Here is a 20,462-nt window from a genome sequence, read left to right on the forward strand (position 1 = left end):
CTGGAAAGGAAATCAGAGATGACATGCGGTCCACATCCTGCCCAAAGACAGCATCATGGACATCCTGGCTAGGTTTATCTGTGCAGTGTTGCTGTTTGCGTGTCCCCAGAAGGTCACTGCCACTGATGCAGCTCCTGTCAGGGTCACTCACATTTGGCAAACATTGGCTTCCCGAACTGATCTGAAACTGAAGGATCACATCTTTCATTTTTCCCAGCAGACTTTTATTTCAGTGTTTCGAGAATGAATAGCTTCTCCCTGCCTGAGACACACCCCGCATCTGGGAATGGGTCCTGTTAGAAGTCACAGCATGCAGCCGTAACAGGGGCTGAAATCTGATCCTCGCCAGACATCGCTGGAGATGAAACCATTTTGGATTTCGTGTCAAAAAGGTAAGAATACAGATACAGAGAGGGAGCGTTTCTAGAGGGAACCGAATAGCAAGAATCAGGAAATAAAACCGCAATAAGGAATAATCTTGAACATCAATTTCCAGCTACCCCCCAAAGCAGCTCTGGATATAAAGTATAAAATATGCCCCGCACCTGATACCTAACTCCTCCCAGCCAGGCCACGCAGAGGGCTGGACACCATGGCACGCTGCAACACATGAGGCATTATTTTAGCCCTAATTCTGCCTGTTCTGGGATTACAGCATTAGCACCCAAATCTCACAGTGTGGCTGAAGGAGAAAACAAAGGGGGGGCTCCCCACACTCCATCCCCGGGCTGAGGAAAACCCTGCTCCGGAGGAGACAGCCAGAAGTTATTTTTCGGGAGGACAGCCCACAGCCCTCCGGACACTTGGGCAGGCAGAGAGGACCCGATGGCTGGGGACGCGGCCGTGGGGGGGCTGCCAGCCTCCCGCAGGGAGCTCTGCCGGGCTCGCCTCCACCCGTGGGTATTGCCGGGCGGTCACATGCGGCGGGCGGGGAGAGCGCAGAGAGGGGGAAGCGCTGAATAATTGAGGAGCTGCAGCTCCCTCCTCCTTCCCTCCATCCCTCCATCCATCCCTCCTCCTCCTCCCTCCATCCCTCCCTCCTCCCTCCGTTCGCGGCCGGGAGCCGGGGCCGGCGGTGCCCAGCGCAGCCCCCCCCTCCCTCCCCATCTTCTTCCACCCACCACCATCACCATCACCACCACCACCACCACCCCCCCGCCGCCGGCTGCAGCAGCGCAGCCGCCCCCGCCCGGGGTTCCGCAGCATCGCCCGCCCGCTGCCCTCCGCGCCCGGCGGTGAGTGCCCCGCACCACCGGGGGGGGGGGGAAAGGGGGATGGAGGGAGGCGGGGAAGGGGCTGCCCAGTTTTGCCACCCTCCTGCCCTGAGGGGGGGGTGTGCGTGGGGGCTCGGAGAGTCTTGGGGTTCGGGGAGGGCATGGCTGTGAGCCCGGGTGGGAGGTCTGGCCCTGCTCCCCATCCTCCCCCACGTCGCAGACGGGGCCGCCTTGGCAAGGGGAGACCCCCCACCCCGGGTTCCTCCGGGCCACGGGGGACCGAGCCCCGACCCGTTTGGGTATTCCCCTTGCGCCGGTCAGGCTGCGCCCCCCCCCCCCTCCCCGTGTTTACAAAGTATCGGGGCACTCGGCGGGGAGGAGGAGGGGGGGGGGGGGGGGGGCGTCAGGGCTGACAGCACGGGATTGAGAGGAAAACAAGGGAAAACAGAATGAGAGGAGAAATACCGGGGGGGGGCTGACCGAAGCGACAGCTCTCACTACAGGTTCCCGCACAAAACACGCGAGGGGAATGTCGGGGGGGCAAAAGGCAGGAAAGCAAGCCGAGCAGAAAAGAAACCGAGAGGGAGGCGGGCAAGGACGGGGGGGGGCAGGTTAGACCCGCTGGGGGAGGCGGGGGGGGGCGACGGACCGGTGGCCGCGGGCTGGAGCCAGGTCACGCGTGGGGCCGGGCAGCGGCGGGCGGGCGCTGTCCGTGGTGCTGAAGCCCCGACGGGGCGGCCCCCATTAAGCTTCCCCCCCCGCCCACCCGCGCCCGCCCACGGACGCGGCCGGCCCCGATTGACGGCTCCATCCTCCCGCCGGCGCCTGCAAAACTCGCTCCGACTTAGATCCTGGCAATAATGGAGTTAGCTTCCTTTTTACGTCACCCCCCGACTCGGTGCTGTTTATCGATTCCACACGGGTATTTTCAAACTGCCTAATACCAACCCGTCTGGCCGCCTCGGCCCCTTGGTAGGTGTGCTTCAGCTTCACTCCGTTGAAAATCCTGATCTCTTTTCTCAGAACGGCTTTCCATCTCAGGTTTTGTGGCCTATTAAATGCTAGTTTGTACAGATCGACTTAGTGCCTGCCTGTCACAGGCGGTACGGAGAGAGCTCTAATATAGGGCTTCCTAAATCAGTGCAGGCTCTGGGAAGGAGTAGGCTCTGGTTGACCCCAGAGAAGACTTTTGTCTCAAAAGGGCTGTGTCTGATTTAATCTAGCATATTAACTAATTAATCCTCCCAGTGTCCCTAAGTAGTAGGCAAGTACATTTTAACATGCCAAGGCATTTGTTTAATTGCCCAAAAAGTGTCATGAGACTGAAAGCCTGATTGCTAATGGTGTTTACGTGTGTTAATTTTACTGGTACACATAGCTAAGGCATATGACTTACCATAGTTGAACAACATACTGTAAACAAACAAAAAAGCTCAAACAAGCCGAAAACAATACTAGAGTGAAATGTTGCCTAGCTTAAATGGAATAATTATCTGCTCTTAAAACATACTGCTCCGTGGGGAATCCTTGTTGCGTGAGTACAGAGAAGTAAGGGGTTCTTGCAGAGATCCAAGGCCCAAGTGCTGTTTCCCATTTTCATCTGTCAAAGGTGCTGGACTTTGCCAACAAAACAGAGACTGATGAGTAGTGAATGATGCCAACAAAGAATCTTAGGTCCTCTCAAAGTCAAACGTACAGTACATATCTGAGAAGACAGGACGGAGGCAATATCTGCAATAGGACAAGCAGTTAAACACGACCAAGGAAAAAAGAGCCTCATTCAATTGCTGCTCAGTAAGGGGAGATGCAGGAAGGAAATTTTACCTCAGCCCTTGGAAACTGAGACTGCTAGAATACAATAGACATCAACAAAAATGACAATAAAATGGTAAGTAAAAAAAGCCAAAGACTGTCAAGGATGGGAGAAAGGCCCTTACAATGGAGGAACTCCAGCACCCGAGCAACTCAATTAAAAAGAAGGGTGGGAGGTGACTTGATTCTTAAATCTAAGAGCCTCTACAGAAAGAAATTACTAGGCACTGAGTTATTCCTCTGTCTGCCAAAGAAAGACACAACATGAACTAGTGCCGAGATGCTAAAGCCAAAACATTCTGGTTTAAGTGAGGGATCACGTTTTTGAACAGTGGAGGACTGATGACCTGATGAAGGAGCCATCAGAAAACCTGCTGGATTCTCCATCTGTTTATGTCAAGACTTGATGTCCTCCCAAAAGACGCAACTGAGCCAAAGCAAGTCATTGGGCTCCCTGCAGGAGTAATTGCCTGGAAGCTAATGGCCTGCAATTCAGACAAAATGAACTCGGTGGACTTAATGGTACCTTTGATCCTTAATTCCCCAAGTTAGGCACAGAGACGTACAACTTTACTCCCAGGTGCCCCAGCCTCCCCTCTAGACAAGTACAACATTCCCAGCAGGTGGGATTTTTGACCACATACCAGAAGCAGAACAAATGACTGACCAACTTATATTTTGAATCCCCCAATTTTCCAACTTTTTTCATTAACTCTCCCTAAAAAGAATCTCTTTCTTTGGGCATATTGCTGTGAAGTGAAGCAATTTTAAACATACATCATTCTCCTTAGGGAGTCAGTCATGACTCCCAAGTCAAGACATATCTTACCCTTCTCTAATTTTTTAGGATCATTTGAAAATAATGAAAATTCACTTTTTATGGAACTTCAGGGTCTCAGATAGGATTGTATCAGAAAGGATTCCAGCCCAAAATATTTTAAAGAATATATTTATAGGCTGACTTGACAGTACTTCCTTCTTGAGCATAAGACAGTCTGTTTTCTCAGTTCTGAAATCACACACATATAAGATTTCATCCATTTTCCCTTGAAGGCAACAGGAGGTTTTCTAGAAAATTCACTGGGAACAGGATAACCTCTCAATGGCTAAATTCATGGTTTTCCTGTGAAGCCCTGCAACATTCAAGTGGATAGAATGGCAAGAACTTGCACAAACATAAATACAATCCTTTTCTTCATGAAAAAAAAAATAATAAAGAGGATAACAGAATAGTCTGTAACAGAATATACTTGGTCCCTCAGACTCCTTAGCCCCCCCAAAATCAAAACTTTGCTTTCACAGCACCTGTGCTATTAAGATCATCATAATGTATATGTTTGGGCAACATGTTGTTATTTTTAAAATGTTTTAATAATCCAAACAAGAATGTAAAAAAGAATCAAATACTTCTACATCTATATGTGGTAGAGGGATCCCTGTGTCACACAAAAAAACATTAGCAGGTGGGTAACATTTGTGTCTTTCACATTGATTAAGAAAAGAGAATTAAAAAAAAAAAAAAATCACTCTCAGATTGGTGCTGTCTATAAAATATAAAGCCATGGTTGGGCCTGAACTTGTCATTCTTGTGAAAGACAGTAGACCTAGGGATGCAAAAAGATCCAGAGTCAAGAAATATAGTAGGCATTTTTAAGCTACTTCCTATGGATATGAAAACCTGGCCAGAGTCTCACCTTGGCCCAGGATGAGTTTTCTGAACTCATTAAGCCACCCACGATGTAAACAGGAGCAGATTCTAGCTTAGACCCACAAGCCATAGAGATTCCTAAAACATTTTTCATTCACAAGCGATGAGAGGTAGCTGAGCTGTGGTTGTCAACTGGAAACTGCCTTCTGGGACGGAGCAATTTTTCCTCTTGTATACGTTTCCTTGGCTCATCGAGTAGCAGCCCTGCCTCTAGGCTACATGGTCATCAGCACGGGGCTGGGTGCTCCAGGTAGCATTGACACTGCCACCACAGCCCATCCCTTTCTGTCACCAGGCTGGAACATCCTTAGGAGAAAACTATTTTTCCCCACAGTAAAACTGTCAGGGTGAAGCCCAGGCACTTATGAAACAAAGCCAGTGAGATGGAGCCACGCAGCACGTGACTCTATTGTTTCTGTTCCTCTGTGCGGTGACGGTATCAATAATTTACTGAAATACATGATACCATAAATTAAATTTACCTGGTAGGTGAACAGAAGAAGAGTTTTGCAGCGCAGGTTTTTCGAGCACCACGTCCTAATTCTAAGAGGACAGAGTTACAGGATCAGGTGGTTTGCTGCCTATAGGGAAATGGGTTACTGCTGCCATGCTACAAGTGTCTATGGGGGTATCTGTGTCGAAACTTTAGGTAAATGTCTATGAAACCGAACGTGTGGTTTTGAGGGCAGCCCCTCTCAGCAGCCACTGACTCTTGCTTGTTGCTGACTGTGACCTAAGTTGGTGGTTTGGTCCACTCCTGTAAGTCCTCAGCTCCCTGAGTGCGGGCTGGGTCTTACTCAATGAAGTTTTTTAAACCTGAGGATGGAGACACCCCCTTGTGCTGAGACACCACTTGCACATCTGGGCACGTTCCACCCACAGCAGCACGATTAAAACCTAGCTTTAAACATGTGCTTGAGCATTATTGAACCAGGTCTTCATGATGGACCTGTTGAGTCATATTAAATGACCAACTGCTTCGTGGTGCTCAGCCCACCTGGGTGGTCTCCAGGTAGGATGCGGACACCCTAGTCTGCTGGTGAAGGAAACGCACGCTTCTCCTGTCTGTCCTTCATCCTTGGCTGGGAACAGGCAGAAAGCATTGGCGACAGGTCTTGTGCCGCTCCCAGCAGGCCCACAGCGAGGGGCTCGGGAAGCATCTGGGTACGCCAGTGCCTTGTCTAAGGCACCTGGGCATCAGCAGGTGTGTTCCACTCATTAACCGGCTGTGGAAGCAACAGGGACCAGGAGAAGTGCAATTAATAACTAGGGTCACCAGCTCTGCACAAAGTAAATTAAGACAGAAAGAAGGAATATGTCAAGTTCCCCTGGCTGAGACTCCGGCACAAACGAGAACTGCAGCAAGAATATTTCAGCAAGTCTAGTCTCGTCTTTTAATTGCGTACGGGCACACCAGTTGAGTTACGCTTGCCAGGCAGGGCAGCACACCATGGGGAGACCCTACTTAGTGTGGCTGGGACACAAAGTATGTTGCCTTTAGTGAAAGAGTTTGGGTTTTGGGGTTTCACCGGTAAGGGAGGCTAAAAGCAAGTATGCAATTAGCTACCAGGGCTTCAATGGCAAGCAGATTTTAAGCTAATCACACTGGCTCATGCTGATTCCCTTGCTATAGAAGGACATCTCCGGGCAGTGTGTGGGCATCACCCAGAAATATTATAATACCCTAATTTTTCTGCTATTAGCATTTTTAAGAACATATAATTCTTCATTTAATTCTGCTTCACTAGTACCAGCCTAGAAGCTGATTTAGTCTTAGATGTGCATTCGTAACTCATTTACTGGGAAATGTCAAAAAGCCCTCATGCTACAACACCGGGTATTACTCACACTACGTGCCGCTTAGGTGTTGTGGTGCATTTGCCTGACTGATGATGATAAATGACTAAACACAGAAAATCTATTCTAAATCATCTTCTTTGATCAACTTGTGCTCACATTACTCATGTAATCGGTTGTGTTGAAATGCAGGAGGATTACTCATGTAAGGCAAGGATTTTTTGTCCTAGTGAATAATAAGAATAAGCAGCCAAACATGTAATAAAAGCAGCAGGAGCTGCTATTCATTTCCTTGGAAGCGAGTTGAAACTACCTCACACTTCTGTTGAGGAATTTAGTGACACAGGCTACAACTAGCCAAATTACCCTGCAGCTCTAGGCTCCTTCTTTCATACACAAAAACCTCCCCCATTGATTTGCATTTACTACTATTGCTTCTTCTGGAGGCTTTCGTAAGCTCAGGATTGAAGAATGTGTCTTTCCAGCTTCTGAGGAAAGTCGTTCTCTGAGAACATCTCCTGCATTAATTAGCTGATAGCCAAAATCATGGAAATGGGGCAGTGAGGCATAATCAATTACACTTGTATAACCGCTGATGGAACTCGATAACTAATTAATGAGACCGTGTGCACATACAAAAGAGAAACGCATTTGAAAACTAGCAAGAGCTGAACCGTGTTTGTAAGCCCGATGTGTTTACAGTGTAAAAGACCAGTTCAGAGTGCTGCTAAATTATTAGAGAATGCTGGAAAGGCTGCTGGTAAGTGAGAGTCAGCAGTGAGAGGGAAAAAAAAACCACAAACAAAACAAAACACAGTTTCTTGGTGGGGAATAAAAGAATCTCTATAAAAACAGCAATCTCCAAAATAGAAGTAGAGGCTTAAAAATAGGGAACTTTCAGATCCTGTATTTCATGCACAGGTAATTTTTTTTTTTCCCCCTGGTTTGGATGACAAAGCCAAAGTGTTAAATCGGTACTTTACTGTAAGATTTGTGGTTTTGCCACTGAAATTCAAAATGCTACCCAGAAATGAAATAAGTTGTCATAATGATGCATCAGCCAGCGTCTCACAACAGTAAAAATCCATTTTGTTTAGAGAGCCTCACACATTAATAAATAACCCATTCTGTGAATTATGTCTAATGAAAAAAGCTCTCACGGCTGGCTTGGAGCAAACCACAATGACTTTCATTCTGCAGTTTAAAAGTATGGATCCACAGCGAAAAGAAAAAGAAAGCACAACCCAGTAATTACACAGATTTCCTCCTGCGTGTTATTAAAGCAAAGACAGTTTTTAAATTAGTATAATTCTAGAAGTGACTGTCTGGTAACCCGGGTCTAAACATTTTAGTGATACAAAGGCAGCCCTTGTCCACTCTGACAGCAAGATTCATTACAAAAAATGTGTATTTCATCAAAGCAGTAATTACTGAAAGTATAACTCATTACCCCAAAACAGGAAAAAGCCCAGAGTTGCAAACACAAGGCTGCAACCACCCCACTGATGCCAGTGGCAATCGTCCTGCTAGAACAATATCTACCTAGCATTGCAAACAGGCAAATCACTACGCTCCAGAGAAGATACCATACTACCAGGAGGATGCTTTTTCCTCTTGTGACAGCTCAGAGTCTGGAGCTGCTACTATCAAAACCAGAGGGAAGATTGCAGAAGTGCGTGCCAGCATATGAGATGAATCTCGGTTCCCAGGCACCCGGCTCGCGGCGTTTTAAATGCCTGAATTTCAGAGGTCAGCACATTAGTCATTGAAATGGTCTAAGCACCCAGATCTGAGAGCACAGCTTCCTTTAGGAGTTTCATTTGTTCGACCGTGCCATGGCTAGTGACTGCAAAAGGATGGGGGAGGCCATATCCGATAACCGTAAGCGTTGGTATCAATACCTGCACTTCAAATGCAAAATCACGCAGCCGCCACAAGTGAGCATTTGAAGGTGCATAGAGCAACAAGGGTCCTTCTGCAGATGACCATGGGCAGGTACAAAAGCAATGTTGTTTTCAATAAGGTACGGCTAGAGGAGCGTTAATACTTTTTAGCATGGCTTCTCTTCCACCTCCTTAGAAAACCCAACTGAATTAACCACTCATGCACTTCTAAGGTGGCTACTTTCTCCATTTTATTGATGGAGAAGCAAATTTACTCATTTCGTGTGGTTTCATCACTCTCGTAGAGGGAGCCTGTCAGAGCAGTTCCAAGAAGTTCCCGTTTCCCCATCTCCTGCTCAGCTCACCCAGCTATTGATTTATCATTTCCCTGCATTAGCAGTATCACTACATTTTTTTAAGGCTTTTACTTAGCCATCTCAAGACAACAATGGCAAACTAGACCTTTTTGAAAACGTGCAAATTGATTATACCTCTTTCTCTGTAATTCTCTTTTTTTCTTTTTTTTTTCCCCGGTGATTAAATAGGTTTTTTGCAAACACAAATGGAGCACTTCATGCATATTGCATTACTTACAGCTCAGCACTCACAGACTGTTGTATCTGTCATAAGTACCCTGCACTCAGTCCTACGCCACTCTGCACCATGAGGAATCATTGGTACGTGGACAAAAAGGGCAGAAAACAGGTGGAAATACAAAATGCCAGGCATAGGACTGCTTTCTAGAGGCACAAGGGAGAAGGACAGCAGAAAACCTGATGTCTTGGGGAGGTGGATTTACTGTCTATGGGGAGGGGATGTGCCTCCAGGGATGCAAATGGTGCCTTTGGGTTTCCAACCCTTGCAGGCTATAAGACCTATAGGTGCTACCTCCAAATGCATCCAGCCTCTAGGAAGGAGGAAAACACCAATTCCTCCAGCCCCAGAGCTCTTTCTCACTAGTCTGATGCTCCAGAGGATCCCAAAGGACCCTGACAGCCCGGACCAATTGCTTGTGATGTTGGCATGTAATTAACCCCAGCAAAGTTTAGAAAAACCCAATATCAAGGGATCTGCTGGCCTTCACCGTGACCGGCTTCAATTTCACCTCCGAGTGTGTTACTTCAGCTCCCACCTATTCCTCATCCAGGCAGGAAGATGAGCACTCAGCCACCTAAACCTCCTCGTCGCTCACCTTCATGGACACGCTGCCCAAAGATGAGTGCTCAAATACTGATTTAGCTATTTAGCTTAGGAATAGGGACCCACTGGCTGCAAGACAAAAAGGAGTTTTGACATCTCTCCCATCCTTCCCTCCACCTTTTCCCTGATTATTCAGGCAGCCCAGTCTCTCCCCAGAGAGGACAGCAGGTAAACCAGCACACCCTATCACCCCTCTGAAGGCTGGAGAGGGGCACAAAGGGTAATCTCTATGTACCTGCTAATTATTTTACTGGATTACATGTCTATGCTCTTTTGACTCTTTTTTGCACTAGAGACTAGAAAACAAAATTTAAGGACTCCTGGGGGCTGGCTCTGGATGCGTGGCACCCTTGCCTTATGTCTTTGGTCAAGTACAATATTTCCTCTTTTATTTTGCTTATTTGTCAAAATTAAATAATGATGCTTAGCCATTTTACAGCAGTGCTAACACTGGTAAAGCACTTAAAGTAACAGAGACAGAAATAACACAGAAGTGCTGTTCAAGCCCTCCAGTTCCATTTTGCTATGAAGGCGCAAAAAAAAAAAAATCCCAGAACGTTTTTTTTTAGTTGATGCAACATAGAAAGTTGGTTTTAAGCCTGAAATATATCACTAGTTTAATTTAGCGAGAAATTTAGTTTAAATTAACCACACCTCCACTTGAATTGCTCAAGCAGAGGTAAAAATGGAAAGATTAAAAGTAAAAAGAGCCCCAAATTAACAGCAAAGGCACAAGGCCAGATCGCTGAAGCTGGACCCACGTGAACGGCGCCAGGACCAGCAGGGACCAGCCCTTGCTCTCGGCTCTGTGCCTGGCTTTTAAATCCCTTTAAGGAGGGCTGATGATGGAGACGGAGCCAGCTTTTACAGTGGCAGCCCAGCTGGGGATCAACACTGTAAAAACAAGCACATAAAACTCCAAATCAAACTGCATTCGCAACGAAAACATGAAGATGACGAGCAGCCCCGGCAGAAGGCATCCCTCTGGTTGGCGGCCGCCAGAGCTGCTGCCTGACTCCCGCCGCGCTGCATCACACCACTGACGTCATTTCTCTCCCTGTTGTAGGAGCTCTAATGAAATTCAGTATCTTGTGCCTCTTTGTACAAGTCAGCCTCACCATTACCGAGCTAGTAATTAAAAGAAAAAGGGGAGGGGGAGCAGGGAAGTCAGGTTAGCACCTTTTTTTCCTCTTTCTCTTGTCCTTCGTCTGGGATTACAGTGGGTTTGCTGCCAGGAGCTGCCTCTCGCAGCATCCTGAGCCACCTCTCGCATCCCCTCGAGCCTTTGGGACTCCTTTCCCCCCCCCAAGGGCAACGCTGCAGCCCAGCTCAGCACGCAGCCCCTCTGCGGAGCGGGGAGGGGGTCTGAGGGCTCTTGCTCCTGCACTGTAAACATCTGTGTTACTACTTCCGAGGTCCACAGCAGCGACTGCCTCAGGGTTTGATAGGAACCTGCTTTGATCCTGCATTTCTGGGGCACATCTCCCCCAGGCAAGGAGGAAGGGGCTTTCCCCATAAAAACCCCTGCAGCAAACTGGGCGCTGCTGTCCAGAACCACGCTGACCCAGCTGCTGCTGGGGCATCAGCAAGCTTTTCTCTGTAATAATTACTCTGTGAGCCACAAAAGCCAGAGGAAATCCAACCTTTTCCTCTTAGCGAGTGCCCCTCCCTGTCTTTCCATCAATATACCAACAGGAACTCGCTTTTTTCATTTATCCCCATCACTGTTCTGTTTCTTGTTGCGCTCCCAGCATTTTTTAATAGAGGTCTTTGCTTGAGGATACCCCTATGGACGCCTGGATGGAGAGGTGTCGTTAACAGAAAAATCAAGGCCATCCCAAAGCACAGACAAGGTATGGGGAGGCTCGTTTGGGGAAGCCAGAGCTGCGGGGGGTGACGAGGATGGGCGATGCTGGGGGGCACCGTGCTGCATCTCACCAGCACAGGGCAGCCAGCAGAAAGGACCTTTACACCAGGAGTAATTCAGCACCAATCCAGACACTAAGAAAGATCCATGCCTGTAAATACCTAGGCCTCTCCTTCTGACTTGATTGCTGTTTGAGTTAATTTACCCTAATGAAGAAGAGTGTTTCGGTACAAACAGCGGTTGCTAACAAGCGCGTGGTGGCAGCAGCAAGCGCCAGCCAGTGAGACGGCAGCCAGGGAAAACCGACCCAGACTGCCTGATGATGGAGAGCTGTGCAGCTCCAAAACCCAACCGACTGCAGCTCCCCGAGTCAGGCTTGCCCCCTCCGAGCCACAGCTCCCTTCGTCTTCCAAGCTTTATAAGGACGAGAACAGATAAAAAACTCACAAGCGAAAACTCTCTTTCCTTCTCACTGTGTGCTTCTAGCTAGCCAGGGTTAGTGGAGCAGAGCAGAAGCAAGCTGTCTCTGCCTCATCTAAATGGTTACCATCCATGAGATTTTTTTTTTTATAGTTTCAAATGGAGTGAAAGGATGTTTTCCAAGCTACAGAGCAGCAATATGCTGATCTCATTTAGACATCTGGAATAGTTTTGAATGATCGCTCTAATTGAATAAAGCGGCAATTATAGAGTTATTTCATTTCAGATGTTTTGGAGAAGCTTTTTTTTTTCCTCCCCTTGGTGACTTAGGAGGGGCCATATGAATTGCAGAGCTATGTTGGGCTGCCATGCAGGAGGACCCAGTAGCAGACCAGCCCCAGGCAGCTGGAACAGCTCAGCAGCCTAAATCTGGGCACATCACAGATCCACCAGCCAGTTCCTGCTTTAAATTTAAACCACTTAAAATATTTATTTTATTTTAGCGGTTTAAAATTATTCCTGGAGAAGGCTGCTATGTCTTCCCTTGAGGTTCTTTGCAATGCTGGTGAGAAAGTAATTTCTGTATCTTTGATGTGCCTTGAGAGTGAACTGGGCTGTCTGAATCTTCTTCAGTTTGGGGGACGCACTAATTTTTCCAGTGTGGATCCCTCCAGCAAGACCTGAGCGTATGCCACCCTTCCCAAACCCTTCAGCAGCCACTCACGGACACCGCAGACGAGATGATGAAAAATTGCTCATCTCCAACCACATCAGTCCCAACCCCCTTAAAACACGGGGGGGGTCTTCCCATACCAAAGCACAAAGCTGGTGATGGGACCAAGTACCAGCCCGCAGCCTCAGCACCTCCATCCTGCACCATCCTACTGCTTCTGGGGGCCCAGCGGCTCCTCTGTGAGAAGCACAGCCTTCACTAAAGCATCCAGCAGTGGTATAAAGACATCAAGAGGCACAAATTGGCTCTTCCCATAGTTAATCACCCAACTTTAATTTGTCCAGCCTCAACTTCCAGCCACTGATTCTCAGTATGCTTTTCCTTACAAGAGTTAAGGGCTGCCTTTTCAGTATCTATTATTTTCGCAATAATGGATACTGTATTATCTCGCAACAGGTTTTTGGCATGAGTAAACCAAGGACGGGTTCACTTGGGAAAGGTGATTTCTTACAGTACAAAGTACGTGACAAAAATTGCACAGAGATAAGAACATCTAAGTTGTAACAGTTCAAAAACCAGACAGATACTTCTGCCCAGTTTCTTGGCTAGTTTAAGTCAATCTGGTGCAAACCTAAGCATGGCAACCTGAGTCTTTCAAACTCACCTAGGAGCCTCCGTAAAGTCCAAGAAAAATAATTAAATAAGGATGGGAAGCGGTTAGGTGAAGTACAGCAAGACCTCTTTGCCATCCCGTGCTTCAGAGATGCTGTGCTTTGGATAGGAGGATGAATTTTAGGTGGTGATCACTTCGCTTAGAGGAGTCGCTTTCCCCATGGCTGAAACACAGCCCTGGCAAAGCAGAGTCACCCTGGAGGTGCCAGCACACGGGCACGCTGCCCCGAGGACTGCTCTGCTTCATCCCAGCTGGAGCAGACCCACCGAGCTCTGGTTCTGCTGCCCCCTTCCAGCACAAACCTTCATTTAAACCAAAAAGTAAAACCTAACCTGAGATCCAGCCCATGCTGCAAACCAGCTGACTCCTTGAGCAACCCCAAAGCCAAACCCAGTTTTTATTCTCAACCCAAAGATGCATATTTGCTCAAGAGCCATAACAATTTTTCCTTATTATTATTCTTAGCTAGAACATCCAGCCTTTCAGCTCGAGGTAAAAAACTCAACACAATTTGAACTGTGATCAACCAAAACATGAAATGAATTCTGTGTTTTATTTAATAAACTCCAGCAACACAAGGCTGCCTGGTAGACACAATGTAATTTGTTTGGGATGTAAAGATGGAGAAAATAATTGTTTTGTCTTCAAGGCAATTAAAAAAAAAAAAAAGATTTCTGTATTAACAGGAAAGAAGCTGCCAGGCTAAAATTCATATTTAGTAAACTATTTTTGCTGTTCCCTTATATTAGCATGCAGAGATTGGCAATTCTTGTTATTTTACTCAAAGTCAAGAAGTCATCACGTGTCACTGGGAAGTCATTGCTGCTGATATTAGGAGCTCCCCTGAGAACTATGCAGTTTGCTAAAAAACAAGCAGAAAGGGAAGGGGGTTGGAAAATGGCAGTTGCTGAATAGTTCTCAAAAATATGACCCAAGATGAAAAAGCACAAAGAGCAAAACAAGATAATTTCATGATTTTTAAGACAATCTAATGATTTGGAATCATAAAACAATTTTAAGACAGTCTTAAATCTTCTGCTGACCTCCTCTCTCAGCTTGTCTTAACTGTGCAGAAGCTGGACCCCAAAGCTTGGCGCAGTTACTCCAAAAAAAACAACATCTCTTAATTTAAAAAAAAAATTCCCAAAAAGACTATTTAAATAACCACAAAAATGAAGTAATAAATTGAATGAAGAAACCACACTAAGGACTTTTTTTAACCACAGGATTCACTAGGACCTGAACAAGCAGCACCTTTTAAAACTTTCCCCTTTAGGATTTACCAGGATGACAGTAGCGTGCAAAAAGAAAAAACAACCAGTATAGCCAAAGAGCTGTAAGAGTCAACTTTTATAGCACAAAAAAAAAAAAAACAAAAAAAAAAACATCTGTCCCTGTAAAAGCCAATTTGTGGTGATCAAGCCCCATAGCCAGCCACTGCCTGGCACAGGCAGGGAGCAGGCACAACATGCTGAATATAGGAGCAAAGCTACGGTCCCAGACTCTTTTTTTGTGGTGGAGGTGGAGCACGGTGATGGCCCACGGAAGGCCCCCGCGTGGCCTGGCATAGTGACGGTGGGCTGACACGTGGTGCCGGCAGGAGCATCCCCGCTGCCGGAACGCGCTGTGGTGCTGCCAAGCTCGGAGTCAGGCTTGGTCCCCAGCAGGACCCAATGTGCCACGGTGGTCACCAGCACCTCGCGGTTTTACATAGCCATCGTCGCTTTTGGTAGTGATTAAGCCATGTAATGGGCACTTGGAGGGTATCAGGTTCCTGCTGTTTATGGGGCTGTATTAATAACTGGGGCTAAAACCACGCAGACAAACGTAAAGGGGGCAGAGCATCTCTGTTGTACAAAACAATTGGGATGGAGAAAAGAGGTTTCTCCAGAGCAGCAGCATTGGCAAAAGCAAAGCTCTCCCAGGGCTCTCCCAGCACTGGACCCCAGCCAGAAACCAGCTTGGGGGGCCCCTTTCAGTTCCTCCATATGGAACGCATCCCTCTCGCTTGGCTATTTCAGTTAAAAACTCCGTTCCCCTCTCTTGCAGCCAGGCCGCCAGTGCTGGAGGGAGATGCAGCCGCAGCCTTGAGCAAGTACTTCTGAAACCATCCCTGACCCACCTCCGCTGAGCCCAGCGCCAGCCATGAGCGGCTTCTTCTCGCGCCTGGACCCACGGCGGGTGCCGTGGGGGGCGGCGGGCCATGCCCTGCGCACCCGCGTCCTGCGTACCAAACCCGTGGAGTCTATGCTGGAGGGCACGGGGACCTCCGCTGGCCAGGGCGCCAGGTTGGCCAAGGTCCTCACCACCCTCGACCTCATCTCCCTCGGCGTCGGGAGCTGCGTGGGCACCGGCATGTATGTGGTGTCCGGTCTGGTGGCCAAGGAGATGGCGGGTCCCGGAGTCATTGTTTCCTTCATCATCGCCGCCGTCGCCTCCATCTTGTCAGGTGAGTCACACGGGTGGGTTTTTGAGTAATGTGCCATCTCATGCATCCTCTGGCTCCGTTCACGGTCTCCTGGCAGGACCCACACTCAGCAACACAAGCTATGAGGAGGTAGTGACTTCTCCATAGACTAAAAAACCCTTTCACACTGTGCGGGAGCATGATCATGGACTCTACGACAGATTAATATGATCATAGTTGAAGACCCTTTACTAGAGCATCAGACATCATTTTTATACATTGGTTACATCCGTACATGTGTTTAGCTATTTTACTATTGGTTACACACATTATTCACGCGCTGTCCACGCGCCTAGTTACACTTAATGATTAGTTATATCAACAATGTACACGCGCATAAACGTAAGACATAATTGGTTATACTAACTAAAACATGCAAAACTTGTCTCAGTCTAATTGGTCAAGATAAACTGCCGAATTGAGGTCCTCTGTGCCAAGTTCCCTTTATCGTGGAATGCGCACCTGTGTTCTTCTAATTGGCATCTTTCTTTTTTTGTCTTCTTGTTTATTCTGTTCAAGGCCTTCTAAAGGTGTCTGGAATGCTCTTGCGACCGTTAGCTAAATATGTGTCCAAAACACCGGGCTTACCCAGCTCAAGGCACACACCGTCTCTCATTGCCCAAATCTCAGACCAAACCTTGTACTGGGAGCCAGCACCCCAAGCGTAATTACCCCGATGGGCTGCTGATGGCTTCCCCAAGCATGGAGCCTGTGGTCAATATTTTTGGAACATTTGAGAGTTTTGCAGTGCGTGTCCCAGGCGGAGAGAGTGGCCAAGCCACAGCATTGGAGCAAGAGCACAACGTGGCTTGTGGGAAACCCTGTTTCAACAGGAAGGATATCGGTGGCTTGGGTAGCGCCAGGACCAGCTTCTTTTGTTGTGGACATTGCTAGCGGTCTAAAAATTCCTCAATTAGTTTTGGAGTTGATTTTATTGGCTCCTATTCATGCAGGATCACTCTTTGAATTTCCAAACAAAAAACCCCAACAAACAAATGTGCAGAGAGAGAGAGGAATTATGTATTTTAGTGAAAAGCTGGTGAATTCTGTCTCCTCTGTAGGAACCCAGCTGAGCATATGGCTCGAGCTGCGGTTTGCACATGAAGCCAGTACTGCTGGCATTTGTCCTTTCCAGATCAGTGCTAACATGATGATGTGATGTTCCTCCTCTCCCTGCTCAGAGGACTTTGCATGCTGTGTCAGTCTGGTATCCAGCTTTTATCCGCGGATTGGATAAGGAAACTTGAGTAAATGGCAAAGGGCTTTGATAGAAGACAGGAACAGCAAACACAACAAAATGACCCGCCTCAGCTTTTCAAGTCACTGGATTTTTGTAGGAGGAGGTGGAAGCACATCACGCTCTTTCCCTGGAGGTTGCAGTGCTGCTCCATGCAGATCCCACCAAAGTCCGTGCGAGTTTGAGCCCCCTACACCCCTGCAGCCCAGAGGTATAACCCTGGCACAGCACCAGGAGGAGCGTCCTGCTCTCTCCAAAGCCGTGCCAGGAAAAGACCCCAGCCGTGCTGGCTAGAGACCACCACACAGACTGTCCTGCCTCCCCGTTCCCCCGTTGGACCCCAGTGACAAGGCAGCTCAGACACATTTAATGTTGCTTCAGCCCAGAACAAGAGCTGAGAGCATGCAATGAGATCCAATGCTTATTTGGGATCCCAACACAAAAAATGAACCAAAAAACCCATTATTTTTTAACCGAGGCAGTAGATAGCATCAGCATCTTTATCCTTTCCCACTGCCTGCTTTCCTTCCTCTGTGAAGGTTTTCCTGGCTGTGATGCAAACCAAGAGCAAACGGAGCTTGGGTGGGTCTCATCTAACAAAAACACACTGCTCTCCAAAAAGGGGCTTTTTTACCCCAGACGCGAGCCCTGCCCCACAGCGGGGAGCTCCTCCTGCCTTTGCCCACAGGAGCCCGTGCCGCTTCCCACTCAGCTTTCATCTCCCCTTGCTTTTGCAGCCCTGGGAAAGCATTTTGCAAAGGATGCGGTGTTTTGATAATCTCCTTGGCCGCTTCCTCGCTTTATGGTTGACGCTGCTGTTGTTTGTAACAGCAACACGTCTCTGGCAAGCAAAACCAAGCAAGGATTCGGGGACCGGACAAGTTATTGGGCTCACAAGGGACGTGATTTCAGCTCTCACATCACAGTCCCTGCCGGTGTACTGGGCACTGAGCTCAGGCAAGCATGCACGGACAGATTTTAAGGAGTTTCTCACAGTTTTAAGGCCAGGTGGGACCACTAGATCACCTGCCTTCCCTTGATGTATTGAAGATCACAGAGTCAGATCCCACTGCCTACACAGTGAACCCAAGAAGGTTTTGGCTAAAAAAAGCACCTTCCAGAAAGCCTTTTGGCTCCCCTGGGAGACAACCACGGGGAAGCCCTCCCCAGCAGGTCCCACCGATGGGAAACCCCTCCGCACCGTTTAGCCTGGTTTCAGATAGGGATTTTTCTAATTTCATCCGCCTGACAAATTCCATTTATGCCTTCCCCTAGGTTTAAGCAACATGCGTCGCATCAGGGTATTTACAGACATAGTATAATCGATTGAACTGATAAATTAAATGAAATCAATCTCTTTCATTCTCTCATCGGATGGCCTTTTAGTCAGCTGTCAAACAGAAGCATTCGCCCAACTTCCCTCCACAAAGCCTCCAGCACAGGGGATGCCGCAGGCTCCCTCCATCAGCTGTGACCGCCAGGATTCCCCACACTCACCCCTGTGCCTAACCAAAGCCCCTTCTTGGCAAAAATCAGCAGTTTGCATCTTACCCAGCCCCATTACCCTCTCCACAGTCTTTTCCACCAGCTTTTCCACCAGCCATTGCTTGTCCCTTTAGCAGTCTCCTTTCCTAAAGCAGTACAACCTTGCCGATCACATCGTGCAAACCCCTTATTGCGAGCTCAGGCAAGGGTCAGGTTATCCCCCAGGATAGTTACTGGTGTGGGATAGTTTTCCCTGCCACACAACCCCACAGGCTTTGCTATCGGGCTGCGCAAGGCGAGAAGAGACTCTTTCTCCCACGGGAGCTGCTCTGCAACCCCAGCAACCCTTGATGGGGATTTCAAGCACCAAGCCACAAAGTTTTGGAACACATTGCCATGCTCTTACCTGGTAGCCGTGGGGGAGCAGGCTCAGCAACAGCCGTGGCAGATGACGGAGCAGGGGAGAGCTGAGCATGTGCCTCAGGTGCTGCCTGGCTGCAGGACAAGGGCTGGGATGAGGGGCTCCAGCTGAAGCTGATCATGAGCTTCTTGGGTGGTATGGAGAGATGAGAGTCCTTTTTTTAAGGAAGCTTTCTTTATGGAGCTGCCTTTTATAGATCTGCCCACAGTGATCATGAAACACAATGGACAGGCTCAGTGGCTTGCTGAAAATAGGATTTTGCTGTCTGCCTACCTCAATAAATTGGCTGCTCTTGGTTAACGAAGGATGGTCCCTCTGGATTTCTTGCATGGTAGCAGGAATTAATTGGTGTTACCTCCAGCACTGCTGAAAGACTCCTCCGTCCTCCTTGTTTCACCTGAAACATCACTCCCACTGTGTCAGTGCCCTGTGGGATGTCTCATGGTCCCTGCGTGGCCTTGTGCCAGGCAGCAGCGGGAGGGTCAGCATCCACACCACGGCCACCACCACCCTGGCACGCCAAAAGCAAGGCGGCAGCCAAGAGGGTGAACCGAGCTGCGGTGCTTGCACCAGTTCCTCGTGGCACCAGTTGTGCTGCCCAGCGGCTGTTGCAGTGCTGGGGTTTGGGGTCTGAAGCCAACAGGGACTTCGTGGTCCCTCCTCCTGCCCCACCGAGGCATCACCCACCAGAAAAAGTCCTCACTGGGCAGGTCAAGTTGCCCAGTGTGACCCCAAGCTACTGCTAACACAGAAACACCTAACCTGTACGCTGGCGCTCTATGCGAAGCTGCTGGCTGCCTCACCTCCTACCCTCAAACAAGATAAACCAGGGAATGGAGAGGTCAATTAAATCTGAAAAATGGCGGATCTTGGAAGGGACAATGTCATGGACCAAACCGCTCAGCTGTGGTTATGTCCTTCTGAATAATGTCAATAACTGTATAATTACACCAGCGTAATGACTGTCACACCATTTACACAGTGTAGCTGATATTCAAGGAAAAGAAATGGTCTTCTGTAAAACGACTACTCTTCCAAACAACCAGTGTGTTGGTTTGTTTTCTGCAGAAACTTGCAATCACTCTTGACTGAGGGGAAAAAAAGAAATCTGTCTGCAAATTTAAAGAGTCGTGGTGGGGAGAGTGTGCCCAGCCTCTGCCTGCAGCCCCAGAGCCAGGCTGGCTGCGCGGGGGCACTGGGAGAGCTGCATCTCTCTGGGTACTGGGGGATGAGATGCCGAATAGCTGGAGCTGCCGAGGAGTAACTGAGTAACACAGTTTCATTATGCAGTTGTATTACAATAATAATAATAATAATAATACACTACTGATGCAGCAGAGATTGGTGCGATAAAATCTGTACCCTAATAACCTATGATATTATCTGCACCCAGATAAAATCTGCACCCTAATAAATTATGATATTATCTTCCTTTTTAAGCAGAGAGGGAAGTGCTGTGAACCCCATTTCTCATGGAGGACCTGCAGCACTGCAAAGCAAAGTGATTTGATTAATGCCACCCAATACAGCCACCAGCAGCCAGGGATGGATGGCAGATCTTGCATCGCATATCCCCCAGGCTGGATATTGCATACTATGATAAAA

The 20,462-nt window shown here is 48.1% G+C and overlaps 1 protein-coding gene across 4 annotated transcripts in view; it reads left to right on the forward strand.

Moving 5' to 3' along the window:
* Positions 1-201: 201 nt before the first annotated feature.
* SLC7A14 (solute carrier family 7 member 14) overlaps positions 202-20,462 on the forward strand; it is a 35,530-nt gene continuing 15,269 nt past the window's right edge. The window contains exons 1-2 of one of the 4 annotated variants that reach the window (XM_069792738.1): positions 202-392; positions 15,297-15,696. In XM_069792738.1, the coding sequence (XP_069648839.1) occupies positions 15,393-15,696 (304 nt within the window). In that variant the 5' untranslated portion in view covers positions 202-392; positions 15,297-15,392. Of the gene's footprint in view, positions 393-931; positions 1,236-11,370; positions 11,468-15,296; positions 15,697-20,462 lie in introns of those variants that run through there. The other 3 variants (XM_069792735.1, XM_069792736.1, XM_069792737.1) reach the window with 3 other exon arrangements.

The sequence above is a fragment of the Haliaeetus albicilla genome, chromosome 9 (assembly GCF_947461875.1).
Source record: "Haliaeetus albicilla chromosome 9, bHalAlb1.1, whole genome shotgun sequence".
Taxonomy (NCBI): Eukaryota; Metazoa; Chordata; class Aves; order Accipitriformes; family Accipitridae; genus Haliaeetus; species Haliaeetus albicilla.